Source organism: Pelophylax lessonae (genome assembly GCF_965119305.1).
Source record: "Pelophylax lessonae genome assembly, chromosome: 6".
Classification (NCBI taxonomy): Eukaryota; Metazoa; Chordata; class Amphibia; order Anura; family Ranidae; genus Pelophylax; species Pelophylax lessonae.
Window position 1 is genome coordinate 88,378,358 of NC_138773.1, and position 26,495 is coordinate 88,404,852.

At 43.8% G+C, this 26,495-nt stretch overlaps 1 protein-coding gene across 1 annotated transcript in view; it reads left to right on the forward strand.

Moving 5' to 3' along the window:
- The window catches only part of TMEM184A (transmembrane protein 184A), an 87,757-nt gene extending 62,796 nt beyond the window's left edge, over positions 1-24,961 (forward strand). The window contains exons 4-9 of the mRNA XM_082262260.1: positions 1,908-1,998; positions 6,881-6,956; positions 8,334-8,425; positions 13,365-13,534; positions 21,237-21,434; positions 24,511-24,961. Of these exons, the coding sequence (XP_082118386.1) occupies positions 1,908-1,998; positions 6,881-6,956; positions 8,334-8,425; positions 13,365-13,534; positions 21,237-21,434; positions 24,511-24,758 (875 nt within the window). The 3' untranslated portion in view covers positions 24,759-24,961. The remainder of the gene's footprint in view (positions 1-1,907; positions 1,999-6,880; positions 6,957-8,333; positions 8,426-13,364; positions 13,535-21,236; positions 21,435-24,510) is intronic.
- Positions 24,962-26,495: the final 1,534 nt, after the last annotated feature.

Genomic DNA, 26,495 nt, shown 5'->3' on the forward strand with positions numbered 1-26,495 from the left:
TATTTTCTATCATGATAATTAAAACTAAAATTAAATGTATCAGGAAGTCAGATTTATATGCAACAGCACCAATTATATGAAATACCATTATGTTCAATTCCAAACCACAAACTCCAGTATTATTTTGTTTGTCTGAATGTCTGACGTCATTGTGCGCACCACAATAGCATAAGGAATGTCCCCTGGAGGAGACCCTCTGCTTCCTCATACTCCTCAGTTTGCACTACAGGTGGCAGTGTGAGATGGGGAAATGCCACCTGTAACGCGCCGCAAACTGATGACACACAAAACCGCTGGAGAAAAAAATCGTGGGCATCAATTTGCTGCCCCTCTCAAAGTTCTGCCTGGGTCCAATGGACCCAGTGGGACCCATGCAAGGGCCGGCCCTGGTGGGCAGGATCCACCTCATTTGTACGAATGGAGAAATCCTTTTTTTGTTTTTGGGGTTTTTTTTAGCTCACTGGGGTGAAAAATATGATCCATCTATGGCCAGATTAATGTACTGACCACACCCCAGAAACCTAATTTGCTGCTTGTGTGATATGCGCACCAATTTTCCCAGAAGTCTGCCTAAGACACAAGTCAGATTTCTGGCATCCCCTGCAACAAAAATGTCATTTTTGGAGAGATACTCCCAATAGGAACACGTCTAAAGGGATGCAGGACCAGCAGATTCCCTCATTCGTGCTCTGCAGGTGCCACAGCTGATAGATAATTATGAAACCACTCCCATTTGACCCACGAGGCACAGAGGAACAAACAGGGATTTATTCAGAATAACACAAGGTAGGAATCTGCAACAAAGGTTGTTATAATCTTTGCAATGTACACAAATCACCCAGAGGGGAATGTTGTTTTTTTTTTTCTCAACAAAAGTGGAGTTGCGCTTTAAGTTTATGCATTTTGTATTGTTTTGTATTATACAATTTGTTTACAAATAACATTTAATACATGACCAAGGACTCCCAGAGAACTGTGGATGACCTAAAGCGACAACACAGCAGTAATCCTCTTCCTTCAGGCATACTGGCTGTCACCCACTAAAACTTTAGATTAAGCCATCCAGTAAGAGAGGGATCGCTGTGATTTTAGTTATCATATATTTTAGAGTCATTTTAGTTATTTGTGCAATTTTCACTAGCTTGTGCTATTAAAGTGTAAGTTAACATTTTTGGAAAAAATGAAAATCTCACACATGACTGACCCGGTTAGGCAAGTTAGTAGCTCACAGGTACAATCCAATCAAAGATTTTTATCCGAATTGGTAATGAATCGCCTGGATTGAGGACAGATAAGGGCAGGAGCCTTCCCCATTTTGAGGATTGATTTCTTCTATCCATTTTTGAGTCTATTGGATTTCCCTAACAACCATCAGGAAGTGTTGGATATGGTTGGAGTGATTCCCTGTAAATGCATGCTTGACCCTTGTAGTATATATCCACGTTTCCACGAGTCCACATTTTCCGGTAAGCATGCTGGCTTTACATATTGGTGGTGGACCACAGGTTGATGGTGGAGTTTCTTCTATTTTGTTCCTTCACGGGTGACATCAATCAGATTTTTTATGGCATTTACTTCCTCATAACAACATTTGTCTTTGGACTACTGACTCTAAATACACTTTAATTTACAATTTTGTGGTTTGCATTTAGTATTCCTTTGAATATTATGCAGTACTGAGAGTAACATCTCTGAAACCATTGCCAAACTATTGTTCCTTTTAATTCTTGTTCTTTTTTAGCGCTGCGCTATTGTTTATGTATTCCTTTGCACTATATGTCTACTGAAGTGCTAGCAGCTATACACATTCTCATAGCGCAGTTTGATTACACCTTTTTATCTGTTGTACTATATTGCTTGCACCTTATCTTGTTTTAGCTTACTAGTTTTATTTTTCTTCCCAACAGCATTTGTCATATACAGCTTCCTCAGCCTTTGCTTTGAGTACCTGGGTGGGGAGAGTTCGATTATGGCGGAGATTCGTGGCAAGCCAATAAAGTGAGAGTCATTTCATTTGTTTATAGAGCGCCATCTTATTGCAGCTGTTTGGAGTACATACATACGTACTTACTTACATCATACATACATACATTGTTCATACATACATACATACATACATCGTTCTCTGCACAGGGGAGCTTACTGTACAATGTCCCTAATGTTGTCTTAGACATGGGCCCTTTTGTTCAATAATGTTTAGCAAAGCGTTTTTTTGCCATCTGCTGGCATGTAGGCACACAGTGGGTTTCCTTGCTTTGTGTGTCTACTGTGGTTAGTGCCACTAGCTTACCATTACGGGTACATCGCTGGACTTTCGGTGGATGATAATATAGGTGCCATTTTTTGAAAATCGAAAATATTCAGAAACACCAATCTTGGTGTTTTTTAATGCTTTTAAGTGCAGAGGAGGGATTTGGGGTCTTATAGACCCCAGATCTCTCCATATAGAGTACCTTTTTATATGCCTAATGCTGTCAAAAGGATGTTTATATTCCTTGTGACGGCAATAAAAATGATCCAGAAGAAAAAAAAAATTAAAGCAACAGTGTAAAAAAAAAAAAAGTAGTTTTCCCCCATCCTCCCGTGTTTGCGCATAAAGGCAAATGTGAGCTTTGGTCCTGCATGCAAACAGCAATCATCCCACACATGTGAGATATCACCGCAAACATCAGATAATGGGCAGTAATTCTAGCACCAGACCTTCTCTGTAAATCTAAAATGGTAATCGGTAATGGCTTTTAAAATGGCACGTATGGATAGTAAAATTTACATCGTTTGTCGGCATTGCACGGGCATGCGCAATTTAAAACTTGACATTTTTGGTATCTATTTACTTGGTATAACTTCATATTTTATATTTAAAAAAAAAAAAAAATTTGAAAAGGTATTGTGTTTTTTTTTTTTTTTTTTTTTTTTAGCATTACAATTCAACGAAAGTGTTGTTTTTCCCTAACAACTGCTTTTGAAAAACTGCTGCGCAAATACCGTGTGACATAAAAAATTGCGAACCCCACCAATTTATTTTCTAGGGCCACTGTTTTAATAAAATATGAGGTTTGGGGTTCTAAGCAATTTTCTAGCAAAAAATACTGATTGTTACATATAAACAAAAAGTGCCAGAAAAGGCCCGGTCTGGAAGTAGTTAAGCCAGCATTTCTCAACTAAGGTTCCTCGAGAGGTTGCGAAGGGTTCCTTGAGCAATGAGCAACTTCTGCCTCATATATGAGTAACTACTGAGAGCAATGATCTAAGCAGTGCCCTACTGACCCTAAATGTAAAGAGCGTTCTTCCTGTTTGACTATCACACTATTGTACTGTGAGCTGTAGATAAAATAATAATTATCAGGGTTTCCCTGAGACCAGAAAGGTATTTCAAGGGTTCTTCCATGGTAGAAAAGAAACTGCAAACTGTGCCCAAAAAAAGACAGGTGAAGGACTAGTGCCCGGTATTGCCTGTGGTTTCCCCATTACACACTTACCATGGCACATTCAGCATTGTCTCTCATTATGGATGCAGCCATCCTGGTAGAGGCAGGATTTTGCCTCCCCATGGATTTAGCATGGAGAACACATGGAGAACAGCATAGTAGTGACATCACCAAACCTCACTCCAAATCTCCTAAAACTTGAGTCGGTGGCAGCAGTGCCTTAGATCTCACACTGCAGATACACAACTGTGAGGCTACTGGCACAGGAGTGCCTAGGCACCCCCACATATCGGCTAGTGCACTGCTATTTTTAAGATGGAGTTAAAGACAAAAGGTATTTTTCAGGGTACTACTTGGGTAATATTACCACCTCCTAGATGTTCCCTAAAATGTTTTGAGTTCAGTTCCACTTTAACCCCTGGCGTCCCTGAATGCCCAAGGGGCAGGAAGGATCAGGAATCGTGTGACCATTGTGATTGTCTGTTACAGTGGTCGCATCACTGGGAGTCGATCCCACCAGCTACCGATTGTTAGTGGGGATCAAGAGGTGTCCTTAACAACTTGGTCTCTGTGAGTGCGCTCTCCACACAGAAACATCAGCCACCCAGTGATTCATATGTGCAGTGTGTCGCCATTAAAGCCTACCCTTTTGCTGCCGCACAAATTTTGTTACACAGGCAGTACCAGATTAAAATAAAAAATATGTTACCAGTCTTTCTAGTAACAGAATAATAGAAAATACATTTCCTGGAGACAACTCTGCTTCAAGCTACCTTCAGTGCTGGCCACATGTCTGTAGGCCTACATATTTAGTCTCAGAATCCAATTTAAAGGGGGGGATAAGCCATTCTGAACTCGCCCTTTAGAGTTCACATGAGCGATTGCCTAGGTCTTCAGACAGTAATATTGGAAGCAATTTACCTTTTAGAAGGGGATATGTGGACATATGATGGCCTGAAGGGTAATATATACAGCAAGCTTTCACAGCTTGGTTCACACTTGTGTGGCTCTGCCACATTTTGGGCAGGCACGACAGCCTGTTCATTTGAATGGGCTGCCATGCCTCTGGAAAACACAGGGAAAAGGTCCCTGCTCTGTTTTTGAAATTGCAGCCCACACAGAAACTGCAAATGCAGTGCGGTTCCCTGTGCTAGAAGCGGCTGCTGCGATTTTTTGTGAGTGGGGGTACAATTAGGATTAATGGCACTAGCATGCATCTCCTACATTTTTCTGTGCAGGTGGTTGTGGCTCCAGGAACAGGTGCAGACCTGCAGCAGGAACCACCTGCACAAATGGGAACAAGGCCTAACAGTATTTGCTAAGTTCTCAGCCAGCTTTAAGCAGCTTTCAGGAATTCATTAAAGCTTAATTCGGGGCAATTTTTTTTTCACTGTGCCCGTACTGCATGGGTTAACTGTTCTAGGGCAGTGGTCCTCAACTCCGGTCCTCGGGGGCCACTAACAGGCCAGGTTTGCAAGATAACTAAATTACATCCCAGGTGATCTCATTTGCTGCTCAGTGATTGCAGTATTCTAGTCTGCATCTCCCCAAGGTAATACTTAAAATCTGGCCTGTTAGTGGGCCTTGAGGACCACTGCTCTAGGGCATTGGAGAGCCAAGATATACTCACCCAATCCTGCAAGCCCCCAGGGCAAGACCAGTCCCTGAGGCTCCTAGCCCTCTACCCCCCCCCCCCCGATGGTCTAGCGGTCTTGTGCGGTGGACTGTTCCTGATGTCCTCAAGCCCAAAGACTGCCGACTCTGGATGTGAAGACGTCAGGAACAGTTCATAGCTGGACATGGGGAGCACCATTTTCCGAAGGATCGGGTGAGTATAGGCTTGATGTTCACCCCTTGACAAAACGAGAAGTTAACCAATGTAGCGCAGGCACAGCCCCACTGCATTGGGGAAGAAAAAATGTGCCCGGAGTTGGGTTTTAAAGCTCGCTTCAGCTCCAGATTATGGATGTCCAAAACAGATCTTTCAGTAAAGCTGGCCATACACTGCTCATATTTCAGCCCATTCCTGTATCGGTCGTAATTCAAGGCGTGGGTTGCCCTACTACCGGTAACACCATCCAGCTCCTTAAACGTCTATTAAGAAATTAAAGGAGCTGGGCAGAAAAAAGTAGGCTGAACAATGATTGTAGCCAATCAGATGCAGCCACTTTTTAGGTGCCATCTGTCATAATACATGAGCCATCAGTGGGAGATTTGTCCATGCACACGGTGTAGCGTGGATGAGGTAATCTATGGACCCTTTAAATGTATGGCCATCTTAAGCTTCAGCTCTCCTTGAAACTTGTTGAAAGCCCGTTAGCCATTTGTTTAAAGTAGTGATGCACCAAAATTTCAGCTGCCAAAAGCTATTGGACGAAAAAATATGGTTTTCAGCGCTGTGCCGAAATAAAAAGGTGTGTGTATAATGGCTGCTGAAAATGCCTGCGATTTTTGCTGCAATTTTACCATTATTTTACCGTGCCACCGTCATAGGTCATGCGACTCAAAAATGCATAAAAAACGCAACAAGGGTGCATGTTTGATGCGTTGTTGCTGTGCTTTCAATGCATTTTAATGGGGAGGTGCATTTTTTTTTCTGACCAAATATGCACAACAATGTAGCAAGCAGGATTTTTAACACTGCTGCAAAAGGTGCTGCTGATGGTGGACAATAAATTCATATTGATTTAAATTCATAAAATATATTAAAAATTGAATATATTACAATTATTTATAAAAAATAAAATATATATATATAATTTTTTTTTTTTTTTTTACGTTGTCGGTTCCGGCCAAGTGCATCCTGAAGTTTCAGTTTTGGCACCAGAATTTAAATTTTCGGTGCACCACTTGTTTAAAGTGACACCCAACTCTTCCATTAAAATCTGTATTTAGCATACCATAAATTAAGCTGAAAAGTGCTTTAAGGCCCCTTTCACACATAGGAGTCAGTCGGCGGACTCCGTTTTTCTCAGCGGGGGATCGATCTGCCGATCCCCCGCTGGCAGCTGTGTGCGGAGACAGAGCTGTCAGGTCCCCGCTGTTCCCTATGGGGGAATCGGATGGGAACGGACCGTCTGTCCGTTCTCATCCGATCCGATCCGCTGGAGGGATGGAAAATAGGGTTTCCATCCATCCAGATTTGACGGATCGGATAGGCGGACATGTCTCCGCTGACATCCAATGCCCCATAGAGATGCATGGGGCATCCGTTCAGATCCGCCAAAAAAACTGACAGGCGGATCTGAACGGTCCGCTTGTTTAAAAGGTGCCTAAATAATAAAAAACAAAAAAATAAATAAAATAAAAATCTGCTGTCCTAATGAAAAATAAATACAGGACCCTGGTTGTAAATGAATATGAACCAAAATAATGTATTTATCATTTAATGTGATCTCTATAATGTAAAAAATCCTTTCCGATTTCAATTTATAATGTTTTTCCCTCTTCAGATCCAGCTGTTTCTATGGAACGTGCTGTCTGCAGGGGGTGTCATATTCCATTGGTTTTCTCCGCTTCTGTAAGCAGGTAAGTAGCAGAGTCTTCAGCACCATTAGGATACAGATCATTTAAATAACATTTAGAGCATTGTTATGTCTGAAAGCATTTAAATAAAATAAATGTAAGGGTCCGAATACATCTCCTATACCCACATATTTAAAAAGGAGACTTAATCCAATTCCATTATAATTTTTAAAAGATTTCAAGCCTTTCTGCAGAACTAAAACGTACATTTATCATACCAACATGGATCTTACTGGTACATGTGAGAAATGTAAATGTCTCTTGGCCTGTGTCTGCCCCTTCTGTGGATAGTAGGGGTCTAAATATCCCATGTATACACACTTACTAGATTTTGTCTACTGAACCAACAGAAGTAGCAGTGCCGTGATTATGCTGGAGGAGTTATGATACATGAGGGTCTTAAGTCTAGGTCGTTAAGAGTTAATGCTGCTTTCAGGGTCGTGTTGCCCATGAGGGCGGGACTTATGGAGGCACAGTGGGCACAAACCAGACACTCGATCCCCAGTGCATGTTCAGCCCTATGTATGGTCAGCCCCTGTACAGCTTCATTGGTTGTAATGGTGCAGGTGCACCAAAAAATGTCCGCCCTGGGTGACATCTGTATCCTCCCCTTTCCTCAAGCGCCCCCTGTCGCACACGTCGGTCCCGCACGCACGCAAATAAGCAGTCATTCCACACAGTGTGGTGGGTAGTGTAGTGCAGTGGAGAGTGTAGCGCAGTGGAGAGTGTAGTGGTCAGTATAGTGGGTAGTGTAGTGGACAATGTAGTTTAATGGTCAGTTCAGTGTAGTGGACATTGTAGTGTAGTGGGTAGTTTAGTGTAGTGTAATGGTCAGTGTAGTGGGTAGTGTAGTGGACAGTGTAGTGGGTAGTGCAGTGGACAGTGTAGTGTAGTAGACAGTTTAGTGTAGTTTAATGGTCAGTGCAATGTAGTGGTCAGGTAGGAATCAGGTAGGTCAGTATAAGGGTCAGTGTCGTGGCCAGGTAGGTCAGTGTAGAGGTCAGTGTAGTGGGCAGTATAGGAATCGGGAAGGTTAGCGTAGTGAGGTAGGTCAGTATATGAATCAGGCTGGTCAGTACTATTGTAGGAAGGGACTCAGGGAGTGCTAAAAGTCCTTAGGTTAGGGGGCGCAAATTACTTGCCTTGCCCCGGGTACTGACAACCCACGCTATGCCACTGCATCTTTTATGGAGATGAGGGGAAGAGAAGTAGTTTTGGGAACTCATGAATGAAAGTGTCTTGATGGAATGATTGTCTGGTCAGAATTAGTTTCTGTGGATAACAAAGACAATCTTGTCTGTAGCCACCTGTGTTCATTGTGACCGTGTACTAAAGAAATAGGATAAGAAACATTTCTAATGAGTTTTTCCTCCTTCACAGGCAACCCTGCAGTTCTGCATAGTGAAACCCATCATGGCTGTTGTGACGATAATTCTGCAAGCATTTGGGAAATATCACGATGGAGATTTTAAGTAAGATTTTCATTTGTTGTTGTTATTGTGTGCATGTTAAACTTGCTTTTAGCTCCCCAAACTTCTGTCAGGTTTTTCTTGCTGGAATAAGTAGAAATAAGGCGCAGATATTGCATTATCAATACATCAGCTAGCTTCTGATAAGGCAGGGCGGTCCTGGGGAGGCTGTTCTCTACAAAAACTGGCCATCCTTTAAACTAGGAGCCCAGACTTGAAGATGTACATGTATAAAGTCTAACTAGAGTCAAAAAACTTTTAAGATTGGTATTGGTTCACAAACAACAATAAAGAACATCCAAAGCGTTTCAGGGACTCAGGGAACTCCCCCTTCATCAGGGCTTAAACACAGTGGGTAATTATAAGGACTCAAAGCTGGCACAAATCACTAATAGTCCATTGGTGTATCGATTGTAGCCAAAAACAGTGAATCGGTGATTGGTTTTTATTTTTGTGCCTGCTTTGGGACCTCATGATTAGCCAGTTTGTTTAACCACTTGAAAACCAGGCGTTTTCTTGCACTTTTTGTTTGTGTAAAAAATCTTTTTTTTTTTTTTTGCTGGAAAATGAGTTAGAACGTTCAAACGCAGTTTTTGGGGGAAAAAATACACTTCTTAAAATTTGAATGCAAAAAACACAAAACCCACTCCGAGTAAATAGATACCAAACATGTGACGCTTTTAAATTGTGCACGTCCGCACAATGTCGACAAACGACATAAGTTTTGGTATCGGTAGGTGACACTTTAAAAGCCATTACAGGTTACTACTTTAGATGTACAGAGAAGGTCTAGAATTACTGGCCATGATCTGAAGTTCGAAGTGATACCTCACATGTGTGAGACGATTGTGGTTTGTGTGAGTTCCAGACCGATGCACTCGTTTATCTTTGCACGCTAGCACGGGGGGACGGGTCACTTAAAAAAAAAAATTTCTGGATCACTTTTATTGCTGTCACAAGGAATGTAAACATCCATGTGACAGCAATAGGCACTTGACAGATACTCTTTTGAAAGGATCTGGGTCTATAAGACCCCAAATACCTCCTTTGCACTTGAAAGCATTCAAAATGCCAAGATTGGCATTTTTTAATAATTTTGACTTTTTAAAACAGGTGCCTTTAGGATGCCAGTAAACCGGAAGTGATGTCATGACTTTGCTTCCAGCTTATCATATCTGAGACCCGATCGCAGCCGATCCCAGCTTTCTTCGGGTCTCCGGCCAGCTGGCTGACATGCCGGCTGGTCGCTCGGGTCTCCCAGTGGGATGGCAGAGCCGGGCGAGCAGCAGAAGGCGGTGGGAGGGGGGGATGTCCCCTCCAGCTGCTCGTAATAACTTAGCCACTTCATTTGTTATTACAAGAGATCTGACCGTTGTCTCTAAAAAATAGTACCGGAGTGATGCCTGCAGGTGCAGGCATCACTCTGGTGCAACTACTTGAATTCAAAGGACATATAGGTACGTGCATTTGGTGGCAATTGATTAAGCCATGAACAAGAGGGAGGTCTATGAGCCCCCAAAACACGTTGCATGTTCTGTGTTGTTGTTTGTGAACTATTGCTAATATTAAATGTTTTTGGACACTTAACTGTTTGTTACTCTCATAAGATGTTATACAGGTTTTTATTTTATTTTTTTATGCTGACTATGCCTTAATTCAGAAAATCTGCTGTGCTGGTGACAGTGTAGAAGCATCAGATGGCAATAAAAACACTGGCATAAGTCCTAACCCCAACCCTTCCCTATTCCAAACAAATTAATTGCAATTTGAATCGTGATCTTAATTTTTTTCACATATAAGTTGCTAGCACATAGAAGAATAGGTCATTGAAACAAGCACTATACAGTGTAGAGCTAAAACCCCTTAACACAGCCCAAGGTAATGTCACATATACTAAACAGTGAAAAACATAAAAGGGAAATCTGCGCTTGTGGTTAAATAAAGAACTTCTGCTGAACACTGGACCTTTGATACTAGGCAATTAAACATAAAAAAAGTGCAGTGCATTAATAATAAACTATACCAGGAAATAATGTGCAAAAAATACAAATAAACATGACGAAAAACCAAAATCGTGTTTTTTCACATTCAGTACTGTCCATGAATTGTCCCCAGTGAAAATTGTGAAAAACTTTTGCGAGCCGACAAACCAGATGTATTAAAATTAAATAATATTAGATAAAGTCCCAAAATCTGTGATAAAGATGACAGAAAAGGAAGCTCCAAGGATAGCCGAGGTGACTCCGGAAAAACATCCACTCAAAAGATTTACCAGAAAACGGACGACCTCCTTATTAGGGTGCTCAGTATGCGCTCAACTAGATCATAAAGGTGGACTTCATGGCAAAGGATAAACAGATAGTACTGGACCAGATCACCATATTGGTATATAGAGGCTCCTCCAAATACCAGTCCAATCGAGGGCTCAGCTAGACCATAGGATATGTAAAATAAAATAGCTCCACATAGTCTGATAATGTAAAACCATCCAGGAATTTAAGACAAATTTGCACTTACAAATGCGTGGTAGCATGTGTGCGTGGCCCTGTCCAACGCATTTCGTCAGAGTTTACACCATCAGGTGCCCCCTTTTTGATGTCATTCTCTAGTGACCTGCTGTATATTACTTGCTGCTTTGTAAGTGCAAATTTATCTTATTAAATTCCTGGATGGTTTTACATTATCACACTGTGTGGAGCAATTTGATTTTACATATCCTATTGTCTAGCTGAGCTCTCGATTGAACTGGTATTTGGAGGAGCCTCTATACACCAATATGGTGATTACTATCTGTTTGTCCTTTGCCATGAAGTCCACCTTAATGATCTGGTTGAGCGCATACTGACCACCCTAATAAGTAGGTCGCCAGCTTGCTGGTAAGCCTTTTGAGTGGATATTTTTCCGGTGTCACCTATCCTTGGAGCTTTCTTTTCTTCCATCTTTATCACAGATTTTGGTACTTTTTCTTATTATTTTATTACATCTTGTTTGTTGGTTTGCAAAAGTATTTCACAATTTTCACTGGGGACAATTCATGGACATTATTTAAAGTAAAAACCATGATTTTGTATTTTTCGGCACATTTTGTTTTTTTGGGGGTTTTTTTTTTTTTGCACATTATTTCATGGTATAGTTTGCTAATAATGCACTGCACTTTTTTGTGACCTATACTAAACAAAAGCTGGCCTGCACAGAGTCCTGACCTCAACCCAACAGAACACCTTTGGTTTGAATTGGATCAGTGCCTGACCTCAAAAATGTGCTTCTGGAACAATGGTCAAACATTCCCATAGACACACTCCTAAACTTTGTGGATAGCCTTCCTGGAAGAGTTTAATCTGTTATAGCTGCAAAGGGTGGGCCAAACTCAATATTGAACCCTACAGACTAAAGGCCCATACACACGATAAGAAAATCTGTAGGGAAAATTTGTCCGACGACCGATCTGCCGATTTTCAGATTGTTAGTATGGTGCTTTCGACAGCCAACTCCGACTTTTCGGCTGACAAAATCCTGATGTGCAGGCTATAAAATTTTTGTTGTCCGTAATACAACGTCCGATTTTCGCCTCATTAGTACAGATTTCGACAGAAAAAAATCTTAAGACCAAGACTAGGCTCAGAGAGAAAGAACACATACAAAGCAATCCAACACATGACTTCACTTCTGAAGTAGAATTCTGTCGTACAGGAAAATTCGTATGAAAATAACCTCTTCACTTTCCACATCAGACTAGCATGCCACAAAAAACGGACGACAGATCGTTCCATAATCTGATTGTGTGTACGGGGCTTAAGACTGGGGTGCCATTAAAGTTCATGAGCGTGTAAAGGCATGCGTCCCAATACTTTTGGTAATATAGTGTAATTGTTCTGTATGTGCCCTGTTCCCACCAAAACGATGCAGTAAAGTGGATTGCGGTGCCTAAAAATGTGGACATGCATATTAACGCTAAAACTGATCATTTTTGTGTACAAGCTGGTGTGAATGAGTCCCTAAAGCTGGACTCTTTAGGTCAAGAAAACATTTTAGCTGCAATTTTTGGAAACTCGAGCTGTGGAAGTGGTAAAACTTTTGTCACATTTTTATAGTTGTCTGTTAAGCAGGAGTATACTCTCTCCAGGAGGGTAGAAAATAGCATGGTTCACTTTTACCTGCTACCTAACTGGTGAGGTTTCATGCATGCGCTGAATGTATAGCTGGACCAACTACTGTATGTACAGAGACCACCAATTCTCTAATCAATCCCATTCAGACCTCCATCTCTTCTCCTATGGCTTTGTGACCTACTGCAGACAATATACTTATAATCTGCACATGGTCTAGACTTAAAGGTAGCAAACAGAAAAAAGCTGCAAAGGTGAGGCGAGGCACTCCGGTGGCGGTCGGATCCGCCATCCAATCGTCAAGTGTTCAAAGAGAAAGTTTGACCGCACTCAGGAGTAAATAAACTGGAAGTGTTATGAGTAAGCGATCTGTAGAATCGTGAAACGCGTCAACCTGTCCTATGTCTGTGTGATGCACCTATATATTCAAATCTATGGGAATAAACCCTTCCAGTTTATTTACTCCTGAGTGCGGTCAAATTTTCTCTTTGAACACTAGGCTTAAAGGTGCCAGGACATCATTGGAGGCATATCCTGCAAACCGGAGCCTCTTATTGTTGGTTTATATTCATGGTGTCATCATGGAGCAGGGTCTAGGTAAATAATGCGGTACCCAGTGATGGGAAGTAACTCCATTAATATGAGCTCAGAGCCACACAACGCTGTGGAATGGATGACTAACTTTAAAATGACCACTGTAATTGCCATATCATACACTACTAGTCTCGTAATGTTTGCAGGATAAGGGTGCCCGCCCTCACCTACTGTTCCAGAGGATTAGGTGGCGTTAACTTGTTTGATATTGACCATGTTTATTATATTCTATTTTTTTGCAGTGTTCAGAGTGGCTACCTATACATCACAATCATCTACAATATATCCGTCAGTCTGGCTCTCTACGCCTTGTTCCTTTTCTATTTTGCAACCAAAGAGTTGCTTAACCCCTTTGAACCTGTGTTGAAGTTTCTTACCATAAAAGCAGTCGTCTTTTTATCGTTCTGGCAAGGTGAGTGCTGCTGTTGGGTGTTCACTTTTATAGTATGCATAGTTTTTTGTTATGGGAATATAGTAAGGGTTTTTCTCTTATTTAATAAATAAATATTTCTCTAGCGCTCATCGACAGACGTAGTCCTCGGTGATACACCACCTTCGGGTTATGTTACCTCCGCAGGAGCAGGACTAGACAGGAAATTAAAAAGCTCTGGCCACACCCTAGGGGCAGTCCCAGAGGGTATATCCTCTCTCTCTCTGCCTCAGCAAATCAGTTATTTTCTGTCTAGTTAGGAGTAAGGACCTAGATACCTTGCTGGGATCTTAGGTCCTGGCAAGAATTTTTTTCTAAAAGGATTTTTGGACAGCTTTTTTTCTCCAGTGTTCCTGTGAGATCTTCAAGCAAGAAAGCTGAACTGGGCGACGGGCTGGATGTTGAGATCCGGTGGTCACCCCAGTTCAGCCTACGAGCGCGTGCAGGCCATAGCTCCGCGCTGGGTCGGCCGCGACAAAGTCCCATTAAAAGGACTGAACCCGCGAGTTAAACGTCTCGCTGAAACGCCAAAGACCATGAGTCACGGCGTCCGTATCGGTCGACAGCCCTCCCGCCCCGGTGGAGAGGGGTACTGTCAGGAGTTGGTGCCCGCCTGGTTCCGGTATGGTGAGTAGTATGTTCCCCCTTTTTTTCCCTGACGGGTTTTGTGGTGAACGCGGGCCCCTCTCTGTATGGTAAGAAAGAGTTTCTTTCTATCCTATAACATGTCACAAATCCTCCTACTTTGAGTGTGATTTTATGTGTGCAAAAGCCAGGAGGCTTGGTTTGGGAGCTAACTATCTATTGTATACATGTTTTAAAGATGTAATCTGTGGCATTCTGGGAATCTTATGGGTTAAGTATAAGCTACCTACCAGTCAGAAGCCATGGACATGTAGACTGCCTTCCAAGTCAGATCTCCAGCTAATAGCAGGCCTCCCGAACGGCCATGCGGTCCGCCAGGGCCGGTACCGCCAAACACGCCATATCCCCATGCAGAGAGAGTGTTGTGTGCCTGTAGCACACCGCTAGTCAGCACAGGCCGCCGCCATTTTTTTTGCTGGATCGCACGAGCCGCCATTTTGGCGTAGCCTCGTGTCTCCAGCATGGGGGCCGCCATGTTTTAGGTGATTCTACACCTCGTGGAGCTTGGGGGAGGCGCCGGAAGGCGTACAGAGGGGCGGAGCCGCCTCCTTTCTTCCTGGGCAGCCAGCCAAAAGACTTCCTGTTTGTCTAAGACAGCGCTGTAAGCTGTTGCAGTTCAACTCTGAACATCAAGTGGTGAGCCTGGGGGTCTATCTCTCTCTCTCTCGATCGATAGGGATCCCTAGCAGGTAACACTAAGGGGTTTTTTTGTGGCGCTGAGGGTCAAAAAAAAAAAAAAAAAAAAAGTTTTTCTTTACTTTGAATTATATCATCCAGGAAGTAACTGGAGTTATTATGGACCCTGCCACACAGATTCCCCCACCTGTTTCCCTCGAGGGGGCCTCGGGACCCGCCGGTGTACAGAGTATAGAGTCATTTACAGCAATTTTGGAGTCTATGGTGGCTCGGGTGGAGGCGGCCTGTCAGGGACGGGGGTCAAGGAAGCGACCCCCGCCTACCCCTATACTATCTGACACCTCTGACTCTGATTCAGAGATGGTCACTGCAGTTGCAGGTTCCTCTGCAAGGGCTGCTATCCCAGGTAAAGCCCCCTCAGACAGTGAGGAGGACGCTTCTTCTCCTGCTATAATTCAGGAAGAAGCATTGGTGGACGCACTAGTTGTGGCAGTGCAAGAAACCTTAAAACTTGAGGCTTTACCGGCAGAGGTAACTGAAACAGAGAGGCCTTTTGGGACTAATAAGCCCATCAAGACGGCGAAGGCTTTTCCTGTACCTAAATGTTTTGGAAATCAGATTAAAGGAGAATGGGAACATTCTAAACGTACCTTTACTATTTCCAAGCGTATTGCTAGACGCTATCCGTTTGAGGAATCCATCATTAAGAAATGGACGGTACCACCAGTCGTGGATCCGCCTATTTCCAGGCTGAATAAAGCCACGGTTATTCCAGTGGAGGACACTTCGTCCTTTAAGGATCCGGTGGATCGAAAGATAGAAGCGGAGTCCCGCACTATCTTTTCTCTGATAGGGTCAGCATTTAGACCAGTAATTGTTATTGGTCTAGTTTCCCAGACACTTACAGAATGGGCGAAGATGGTACGCCAAGATCTTAGGGGAAAAGATATTCCCCAGGAGACATCTGATTTGATAGAACAGATCATACAAGGGCTACGGTTTATCTGTGACGCAGCCTTGGACACTACTCCCTTGTTAGGGCATGCATCTAAGTTAGCAGTGATCCTCAGACGTGTGCTGTGGTTAAAATGCTGGTCAGCTGACCTAGGTTCCAAAAAGACTTTGACCAATCTCCCTTTCCAGGGGAATCGTCTATTTGGAGCCAACCTAGATGAAATCATTAAGGATGCCACCGGGGGCAAGAGTACTTTTTTGCCACAGGCTGCAAAAGCTAAGGAACCTCGCAACAAGCGAGGACCTTTCTTTACCGCCCATAAAGGACGCCCGGCTGGTACTTCCGGGAAAGGCAAGACTCCTCCAGGAGGGTTCAAGAAGGGCTGGTCGGACAAGCAGAGGACCAACCCAGCCAAACCCGAAGTAAAGGAGTACACAGCCTGAAGGTGCGCCCCCACCCAATTTCAGGGTGGGGGGACGTTTTCACCGGTATTCAGGACATTAGATCGAGCATCAACCACTACTACCGGTGCGATTCTTCCCTTCCAACATTTTAGTACAGGAAGCGGTAGCTACCGTTCCCTGTATAGATCTTTTCCTTTACCTTTTCCTAAGATTAGTCCCGATACCTCACAGGAATCGGATCTGATTGACCAGATAGGCCAAGTAGCCTCTAGTCGGGTGACTTCGGTCCCTGAGGTTCAACCAGAAAAGATCACCTTGCCTGATAACTATCAGGTATCTGATAAATGTGTGGGAACAGAAAACGACCAGACTTTCTCGGATGGTCGGGGCCAGGTACCTCTAGGGACGCCTGGTTCAGATCCAATCAGCGCCAGTGGTCCTAGAAATTCTAGGCTGGCCTCTTCAAGCCGGCCTGGCCGACTTGGACAGGTTAGTCGCAGACGTTCCGTGGGAACTTCGTCTCAGGGAGTGTCTGTAGTCTCAAGGACCTATTTACCTTCGTGCTTTACAGTCGCTGGTTTTAATGGCCTGGCCATTGAGACCCAAGTACTGAAGGACAGAGGTTTGTCTACTTCTGTCATTCCTACCCTTATTAAAGCTAGGAAAGCGACTTCCAGCAAAGTCTATTATCACACATGGAAGACTTATATTGCGTGGTGCGAATCTTTAGGGTTTCCTCCACGTACCTATTCGGTGTCTCGAATATTGGCCTTTTTGCAACAAGGGGTTGAGCAGAAGCTAGCCTTGAGCACCATCAAGGGTTAAGTTTCAGCATTAGCAATCTTCTTTCAGAAACCTTTAGCTACCAAATCCTTGGTGCGGAATTTCATCCAGGGGGTGCGGCACCTGGCTCCTCCAGTCCGCGCGCCCTTACCGCCCTGGGATCTTAATTTGGTTTTGTCGGTTCTACAGAAACCTCCCTTTGAAAACATCAGGGAGATTCCCTTGCTTACTTTATCCCAGAAGGTGGTCTTCTTGGTGGCTATTACTTCTGCTCGCAGGGTGTCAGAACTGGCTGCATTATCATGCCAGTCCCCATACCTAGTGATTCATAGGGATAAGGTAGTACTTCATCCTAAGCCATCTTTTCTTCCTAAGGTGGTTTCAGATTTTTATCTGAATGAAGATATTGTACTACCTTCCTTGTGTCCTCAGCCCAAGCATCATCGGGAACATGCGTTGCATTCCTTGGATGTGGTTCGGGCAATCAGGGTATACCTGAAAGCTACGGAATCATTCCGTAAGACGGATTCACTTTTTGTGATCACGGATGGCCCCAGAAAGGGTTTGCCTGCATCTGCCGCGACCATTGCCAAATGGATTAGACAAACGGTGGTACAGGCTTATTCTATTAAGGGTCAGAGTCCTCCGTTCCCTGTTAGGGCGCACTCCACTCGAGCGCTCAGTACTTCCTGGGCCTTTCGCCATCAGGCGTCAGTGGTCCAGGTATGTAAGGCGGCCACTTGGTCGTCGGTACATACCTTTACTAAATTCTATAAAATTGATGTGACGGCATCGGCGGATGCCTCATTTGGTCGCAAGGTTTTGCAGGCCGCAATTTGAGGAGACCGGTGGTCTACCTCGAGGGTTTTTTTCTGTTTGAAAATTTTTTTGTTGAGTCTCATCATTAAGGATGAGCATTGTAAACTTCTAGTTGGCACCGGTTGGGCCTTCTAGATTGGGATTTGATTTCCATTTTCCCACCCCTCAGTTGTGATACTGCTCTGGGACGTCCCGAAGGTGGTGTATCACCGAGGACTACGTCTGTCGATGAGCGCTAGAGAAAAATGGATTTTTGTAAAATCTTACCGTAAAATCCTTTTCTCTTAGCTCATCGACAGACGTAGTCCCCGCCCCTCTGTTTTGGAGTTGGGTTGGGTTAAATTCTCTAAGCACTGCTTTTTCACATAACTGATTTGCTGAGGCAGAGAGAGAGAGGATATACCCTCTGGGACTGCCCCTAGGGTGTGGCCAGAGCTTTTTAATTTCCTGTCTAGTCCTGCTCCTGCGGAGGTAACATAACCCGAAGGTGGTGTATCACCGAGGACTACGTCTGTCGATGAGCTAAGAGAAAAGGATTTTACGGTAAGATTTTACAAAAATCCATTTATATATATTTTATACATCAGTCAGATGGGAAACATGTCCCTATAGAAAATGAACTCAGCAGCATGGTTGAATGATTCAGTATACCCCTTGGTGCCTGAATGTTTCTTTTATTAAAGCGGAACTACACTGCGTCTGAGCACCAAAAACAAAAAATGCTTTTTAATTATTTTTAATATTCAAAGCAACCTCCCCCCCATCCATCCATTTTCCCATGCTTTATTTTGCTGGGAAGTCACTTTGAAAAAACACCCCCCTAGTATTTCTGGCCATGTTCATCTTGAGTAGGGGCAGGTGAATAACGTACCATTTACTTTATGGAATCCACCTGCCCTTAGCTCAGGCATGCATGCAAAAGGGTGTGCTTAGCTGAGAAAACCCCTCCTGAAGACTCCTAAATTGTATGACATCATTCGGCCTAGACCTGGAAACCAGGAAGCAACTGAAGAAATGTAAAAAAAGTTTTAAACAAGAAAATCCGATTTACCTTCCTATCCATTTACTGATGCTAGCAGCATAAGGCATAAAAATAGTTAATGTTGATTGCCAGAGTGAAGTTCTACTTTAAGATCCCTGGGAACCCCAAACTCGGTGTACCTTGTTATGCATATCTTAACTTAAGCAAGGAAGTTTATATTGTTGGCATGTTTTCTCCAATCGCCGACATGTCACCATTGGTCCTTCAGTTTGATGAGTATGCCTAGTGACCAAAACTGAGGAGCGAGAAGGCACCTCAGTGCTTGACATTCCTATGCAATAACTGAGATTTGCATGATGGAGCACCCCAATTTGGGTTGGCTAAATAGTTTTTACAAAGGACGTGTAGCAGGAAGATTTGCCTTCACTTCTGATCTTATAGACCAGGGGTGCCCAACGGCTGGCCCGCGGACCACATGTGGCTCACAAAGCCCTCTGATGGGACCCGTGATCCCTGCTCTTGGATGGCGGATCAGCAAGCTTAGATCATTGGTTCCTGACCCACCATCCCAGAGCATCAGTGTTGAGAATGGAGCCGATGGTAGAGGAAGCATGTGGCTGCAGTAGAGAGAAGACCCAATGCTTTCTGTATAGCACCAGCTCCTGTCACAGGTCGAGTGATGCCAAATGCGCTTTGCTTGGGATAGCAACATCGTGGCGATACCTGCAGGGGGATTCCTGAAAAGAAGATTATGTTTTAAAGGTCAGGTTTTTTTTTTTTTTTTTTTAATAATTAGATGGGCAGATCTATTCTAGTTCTGCACTGGTTACTGGGCTGCTTTCAAACTGATCTGCAGGCAGTGGTGTATTTAGGTTTTGTGCTGCCCTAGGCCTGACTAAACTTGTGCACCCCCTAATTGAAATATGACCTATCCCTTCCTGTAAAGGCCACACTCCTTCCTGTTTCTGACCCACCCTGTCATCTGTAAGCCACAAACCACAACCACAGTCTATCAGAGCCCATCAGTGCCGCCTTATCAGTGCCCATCAGTGCAGCCTCATCAGTGCAGCATATCAGTACAGTCTCATCAGTGGCCATCAGTGCAGCCCCATCAGTGGCCATCAGTACAGCCTATCAGTGCCCATCAGTGCAACATATCAGTGCAGCCCCATCATTGAAGCTTATCAGTGCCGCCTCGTGCCTATCAGTGCAGCCCCATCAGTGCAGCATATCAGTGCTGCCTTATCAATGCAGCCTCATTAGTGCCCATCAGTGCAGTTTATCAGTACCCCCCATTGGCAACTCATTAGTGGCCATCAGAGCAGCATATTAGTGCCCATCAGTGCAGCATATTTGCGACCATCAGTGCAGCATATCAGAGCATATCAGTGCCCATCAGTGCTGCCATATCAGTGCAGCCCCATCCGTTCTTTGAAGATATTTGGACTTGTGTTTGCTGCCACTGATTGTAATCCTAGGATTATGCCACTTATTTGTATAATAAATAGAAAGTCCATAGTCCTTATACAAATGAGTGAAATAATCAATGGCAGCAAAGTCCACATTTTTTGCTGCCCCCCCCAACAAAGTGCTGCCCTAGGCCTGGGCCTTGTTGGCCTAGGCCAAGATACAGCACTGTCTGCAGGTGCAGCAAAGTGCACCTGTGGGTCACCTGCACTGAGCCAAAGATTTCTGTTATTACCTGTGGGTTTGATACACTTTCAGAATGTGCACCACACCTGCAGGATATAATAGAATTCTGTGGCAAAGTGCAGCTAACCAAAAGGAAAGCCACAAGTGCACTGTGCTGCACCCACAGTGCAGGTAAACCGCAGTGCATCAGTGCAAAAGCAGCCTTAGGCCCCTTTCACATGATCCGTCCAATCAGGTCCGCCTGTCCATTTTTTCAGACCCAATTGGACCCTCTATTCACCTCTATTTTGGACTTGTGTCCGTTTACACCCGCCTACCTCCAATCTGATCTGCTAAAAAAAAAAAAAAGAAGGGGATCCGCCCCTTCTTTCTGGATGGATCGGAGGGCCATAAAGTAGAGCGAGCTGTGTCTGCCTCTGCTTTGCATATGCACAGTGGACACAGACCCGTCATCCATCCGCTCATTCTGGCCCGCAACCGGTTACCAAGTTGTTTAAGTGGCCCTCGCTCTTCAAAAGGTTGGCCACCTCTGTTATAGATTGACTAGGAATTGAGCAGCAATCTCTTAGTAAATAATTTTTCCTCTACTCCCATTTCCAGTTACAACTTTCCAATTCTCCTTCTCCATTCTGTCCTGCTAACACTGGTCACCAGGAAACCTAGTGAGGGTTGTTTTATCCAAGGACAATAACAGCTAAAACTAGGAATGTTTTATATAAACTTGTACTAGAGAAATTGCAGAATCTTAGGTTTTATGGGTAACACAGACACACTTCAGCACTCTAATTTTGGTTATCTATTTCTCAGGAATGCTCCTGGCCATACTGGAGAGAGCAGGGGCCATTCCGGAAGTCCAGATTATCAAAGGCAATACAGTCGGGGCAGGTACAGTGGCTGCTGGGTATCAGAACTTCATCATTTGTATTGAGATGCTGTTTGCAGCCATTGCTTTGCGTTATGCCTTCACCTGCCAGGTCTACAGAGAGAAAAAGGAAAACTCAACAGGTACACTTATAAGATCCTAAAATGTTATCAAAGTAAAAAAAAAACTCTCTTAGAAGTGTTTGGTGAAAGAAGCCGCTTTGTTGACTGCATAGTAGCTGTGGGACAGTGATCAATAAGTTCAGCTTCACTGCCTGGAATGAGTCCAGTTGTCCATGAAATGAAAGTGATTGCATGTATCAGAAGCTTCTAAGAAAAGTATTTTCTTCATCACAAAAATCCATATAAATGTGTATATTTCATATCAACCGCTAAACTTTTTTTTGTGGAACAAGTCCGGAAAAAAAAGAGAGCGCACATCTCATGGTGCAAACAATGAGAGAGGGGGTGCAGTGGGAGGTTGATAAAGAAGCTGCATGGCTTTGAAATGCGTTCCTGTTACCAGGAGAGCATTGAGGTGTACTACATACAGGTGCTTTTCTGGACAGTTCCTGGACCCCTGTGGCTCCGGTCATCTTTTCCTGCAACGTTGGTATTTGCAGTAGCTGGTATTTGCAGACATTGCTTCTCCCCAACCTGTGGCCAAGATGGGGAGTCAGGCATCCCTTTCACGAACCTAACATCCACTCCAGTATCCTGCTTCCCACCGCACCCCCTCTCTCATTGTTTGTGAGTGTAATTTTATTGGTTTTCATTATTAAATCTTTCTCATGGTACTTCACTATAAGATGTGCGCTCTTCTTTTTTTTTTTTTTTCCTTTTGTCTTGTGCCATGAAGATTCCAGCGCTCCCCCACGCAGCAGCACTCCCAAGTGTTTATTTTCCAGAGGACTGTTTTTTATTACTTTAAATTACTCTACACCAGTGTTTCTCAACCTTTTTTTCAGTCAAGGCACCCTTTAAAATTATAGGCAATCTCAAGGCACCCCTTAAAATTAAAGGCAATCTCGAGGCACCCCTTAAAATTATAGGCAATCTCGAGGCACCCTTTAAAATTATAGGCAATCTCAAGGCACCCTTTAAAATTATAGGCAATCTCAAGGCACCCTTTAAAATTATGGACAGTCTTGAAGCACCCTATTCTCAAAATGTAAAAAACAAATCTAATAGCTTTACATAATGCAGCAACACCCATACAATGTTAGAGGTGATTTATTCTTCCAAAGCAAATACACCTTTGCACACTGGTACTGACTAGTATTCCTATGTTTTGTCTTCTCCCTCAATTTTTCTCCATCAGTCAGCTAATGTCACCCCAGTGCTGAGGGAGAGGCACACAGGATGGTCAAACAATGATGCTGTGGAGGCAACGGACATCCTCCTCATCAACAGATGATGGTCATTGGTTGTTAGGATCAGGGCCGGATTAAGAGCATCATGGGCTTGGTGCTGAGGATTTTGAAGGGCCTTAAGGGCCGTGGCTTGGCATGCACCCAGAGGAGGAAGGGTGCAGCCATGCATGCCTAATTCAACATGGGATGCTGTCTCTGAAGCCCATAAACACATCCATGCATCGGCAACTGTCCCTCCTTGTCCGGCCTTCGTGCTGTGTGGGGAGGTTCTGAGGGAGCTGCCTGGGGAAGCGAGCATAGAAGCCAGACTTCTGTGTTTACAAGTGACAGAAGAGCGGTAACAGTGAATATGGCCAACCCGGGGCCTATATAAAGGTAGGGGCCTGGAGCTGCAGCTCCAATAGCCCCTACGTTAATCTGGCCCTGGTTAGGATGCCAGTGTCTAGAAAGTCATAATGGTTTATAATGAAAACCTGTGGCTTTGTGTAACTAAAAGGATCCATCTACTGGCTTGTATACAATTTTTAGGCTTTTTGCCAAGGCACCCCTGAAGAAGCATCAAGGCACCCCAGGGTTCCTAGGCACCCTAGTTGAAAAAGGCTGCTTTACACACTGGTTCTATTCTTTTTTATTTTTCTAACTACCCACTCATTTTTTTTTTTCTTTTGAAGGGGAACTTTTCCCCAGACTCCCTTAACCACGTTGGGCTATGTACAATTTTTTTTATATGGCATTATTGCAGGCCTCGACAAATCCCGGGCGCCAGGTCGCATTTGCGACTAGAATTAGCGACCTGGCGCCTGGGGTGCCCTGCAGGATGTGTCCTGTCCCTTTTGCACCCCCCACCTCCTCTTCGAGTTCACGGACTTCCGCGGCGTCCAAAAATTTAGTCCCCGGCTTTTCGGCCTTCTTCTGTGAGATGAGAAGCTATGGGAACTGACGCCCTCTTGTGGTGGCCGGGAGTAATGCATGTTCTCAATGCCAAAGAGGAGAAGAGAGGGAATTTTTTTAAGGCTTCATCTCTCTGTCCAGTTACCTTTGCTTAAAGGTAAGTGGACAGGGAGTGTGGTTATTATTATTAATTTATTTTTTAAATGTAAAAAAAATAAATAATAATTTTTTCTTTTTTTTTTTTAATTATTAAAAAAAAAATAAAAAAATGTTTTTTTTCTTTTTTTTTTTTAATTATTAAAAAAAAAATAAAAAAATGTTTTTTTTCTTTTTTTTTTTTTTTTCAATTCTTTTTTTTCCTCATCGCCGTGCCACAGCCGAAGGCCCCTTTCACACGGGCTGTCTGATCAGGTCCGCCTGTCAGTTTTTCAGGCAGACCTGATCGGACCGTTCAGTCTCCTCTATGGAGCAGTAATCTGCCGCCATCTGACCCTGCCCGCCAAAAACAGACGGATGGTGGTTCTATTTTCTATCCATCCCGTGGATCGGATCAGATGGCATCGGATGGAAAGAGACCGACAGTCTGTTTCCATCCAATTGCGCTATAGAGGAGAGTGGGGTTCTAGTCCTATTTATGTGTAAATTTAGTATCCGTTTTATTAAATAAAGCTTGGTTGTTAGTTTAAAAAAAAAACAAAAAAAAAAACTGGCTCCTAACTTTTTTAGCTGGCTCCTAGATTTCAGGCAAATTTGTCAAGCCCTGCATTATTGTTTTTTTTTTTTTTTTTTTTTTTGTGCATGACACTTTATTTACACTGTTTAAAAAAAAAAAAAAAAAACTTTCCTCCCAGTGAGACACATGATTGATTGATTGATTGTAATCAACACACACAGTCCAGTCATCCCCTGTGGTTTCTTTTATCTGGTTTTCTAAATATTTTTTTCTTTTCTTACAGCAAATGTGGCACCTATGCAGAGCATCTCGAGTGGTTTGAAGGAGACGATGAGCCCACATGACATTGTACAAGATGCAATCCACAACTTCTCCCCCACGTACCAGCAGTACACCCAGCATCCTATGCAGGACTCTGAGCAAAAATCACAGGGACAGAATGGGAACAAAGTAGCAGCCAATGGGCACTCGAGCAAGAAAAAGAAGCAAAATGAGAAAATGATGCTTATTATTTCAGACGATGAGCTCTAAGGCTGGAAAGCGCTAGCTGAGATCGCTAGACAGGACTATAAGACTGGAAACTGCTAGCTGTATTCACTGGATGGAACTATCTGTGGCCAGTTACTGCAACTGGTTTGGTTTACTGACATTTCAGGCAAAAGGATCTTCTAAAGGACCTAGTGACACCAAACATGTTCAACAAAGGACCATGCAAGAATTGCTGTACGCTAGTCAGCATTCAAGAGCCCCTTGTAATTTCACCTAGTGCAACTTATTGCATGGCTGCACCCGTCAAAAAAAAAAAAAAAAAAACCTCTCTATAAAACAGCCACTGAAAAAACCTTTACTGTTTTTTCTGTGCAACCAATCATTGGCTGTGTTGGTGTCCCATTGCTATATGCTGCTTAAACTAGAAGAGCCTGACCCTCTTAGTGCCTCATATTGTTTCCCAGTGTCCTAAATCCACCTGCTTGACAAATGACTGATGTCTGTGTGCTTGGGAACTTTCCAGTGCCTTAAATACCTACAGACACTGCAGATGGGAGCTTGTGTTCTTCACTTCTGATGCCTACCTACCTCTTTTCTCACTTCAGCAGCTGTGTAGGCCATCCTACAGTGAGCCTGGGGTAGAATTTCAGTTGGTGTGTGCTGGTAATTTAACATAAGGAAGGGCTTTAGTGAACTTCTTTTTGCCAGAGCCGTGGCACTATCACTGCTGATAATTGCTGGTTGTGAAAACAAACACAGACAAGGGTGCACTCACCAAAATGGTGACCCCAAAACACAAAAAATAAAAAATAAATCACAGCACCTAGTAATGCAGGATTAAGTTGAAAATGAGTGTCCAATCACAAATACTTTAAACAGTCTACACATTGCAGTCACAAAAGGTGTAAAGATCAGTTGCAAAGAGCCACCAATAGCCACGTTGGTGTGTAAGGACAATCCACTCTCCTTCAATGATAGCCGGCATTAGGCCCGGATTTGGACAAAACATAGGCCTGGGCATTTTAGACTGAGCAGCCAATTTTTATATTACAGTGGGCAATGCACTATGATGTAAAGAGGACGGCACTGTGATGATCAGTGTGCCCCTTTACAGTGCAGCCCCCTTTATATCACAGTGCCCCTTTACATGACAGGGCTCCTAGCAATCACAGCACCGATCACAATGCTCCTTGCAGTCATGCCCCCCCCCTTTTCTCTCTAATCACAGTGCCCCTTTTTTTCCTCTCTGCCTCCCCTGTAAAGCCCTACCTTTAGGAGAACAGAGGCAGGATTCAGCCTATGTGTCCTCTTCAGGGTCTTCCACCCCGCCAACGATGTCGATGGGCAGGAGGAGCTGCAGATCTGGATCATATTAACAAGCTTGTTCATATGAAAAGACTCCCGCTCTCCGTGCAGATCTCCAGCTCCTCCCGCCCCCTGCTCTGCTGATGGGATGACATAGTTGGTGGGGCAGGAGAGCCGGGAGAGGAGACTCGGACATGGCCGCATTGTGGGAGGTCTGTGTTAACCCTGTCTGGACCGCAGTCCTGGCTTACCTCCTGCTGCGCAGCCTGGTCATCAATAGGCCGCTCTCTGGTTAGGACATGCGGCCATAGCCCACTGAGCAAATGCCCGGTGTGCCCTGGGGTCAGTCCAGGCCGGGCCGACATAAAGAGAAAAAGCCAACTCCAGCTTGGGAATGAATGTGTGCTGGTCACAACTGTCAAAAAGGGGTAAATCTTTTATTGCTCATGAGCGCATGCTGGTCACAACCACCTG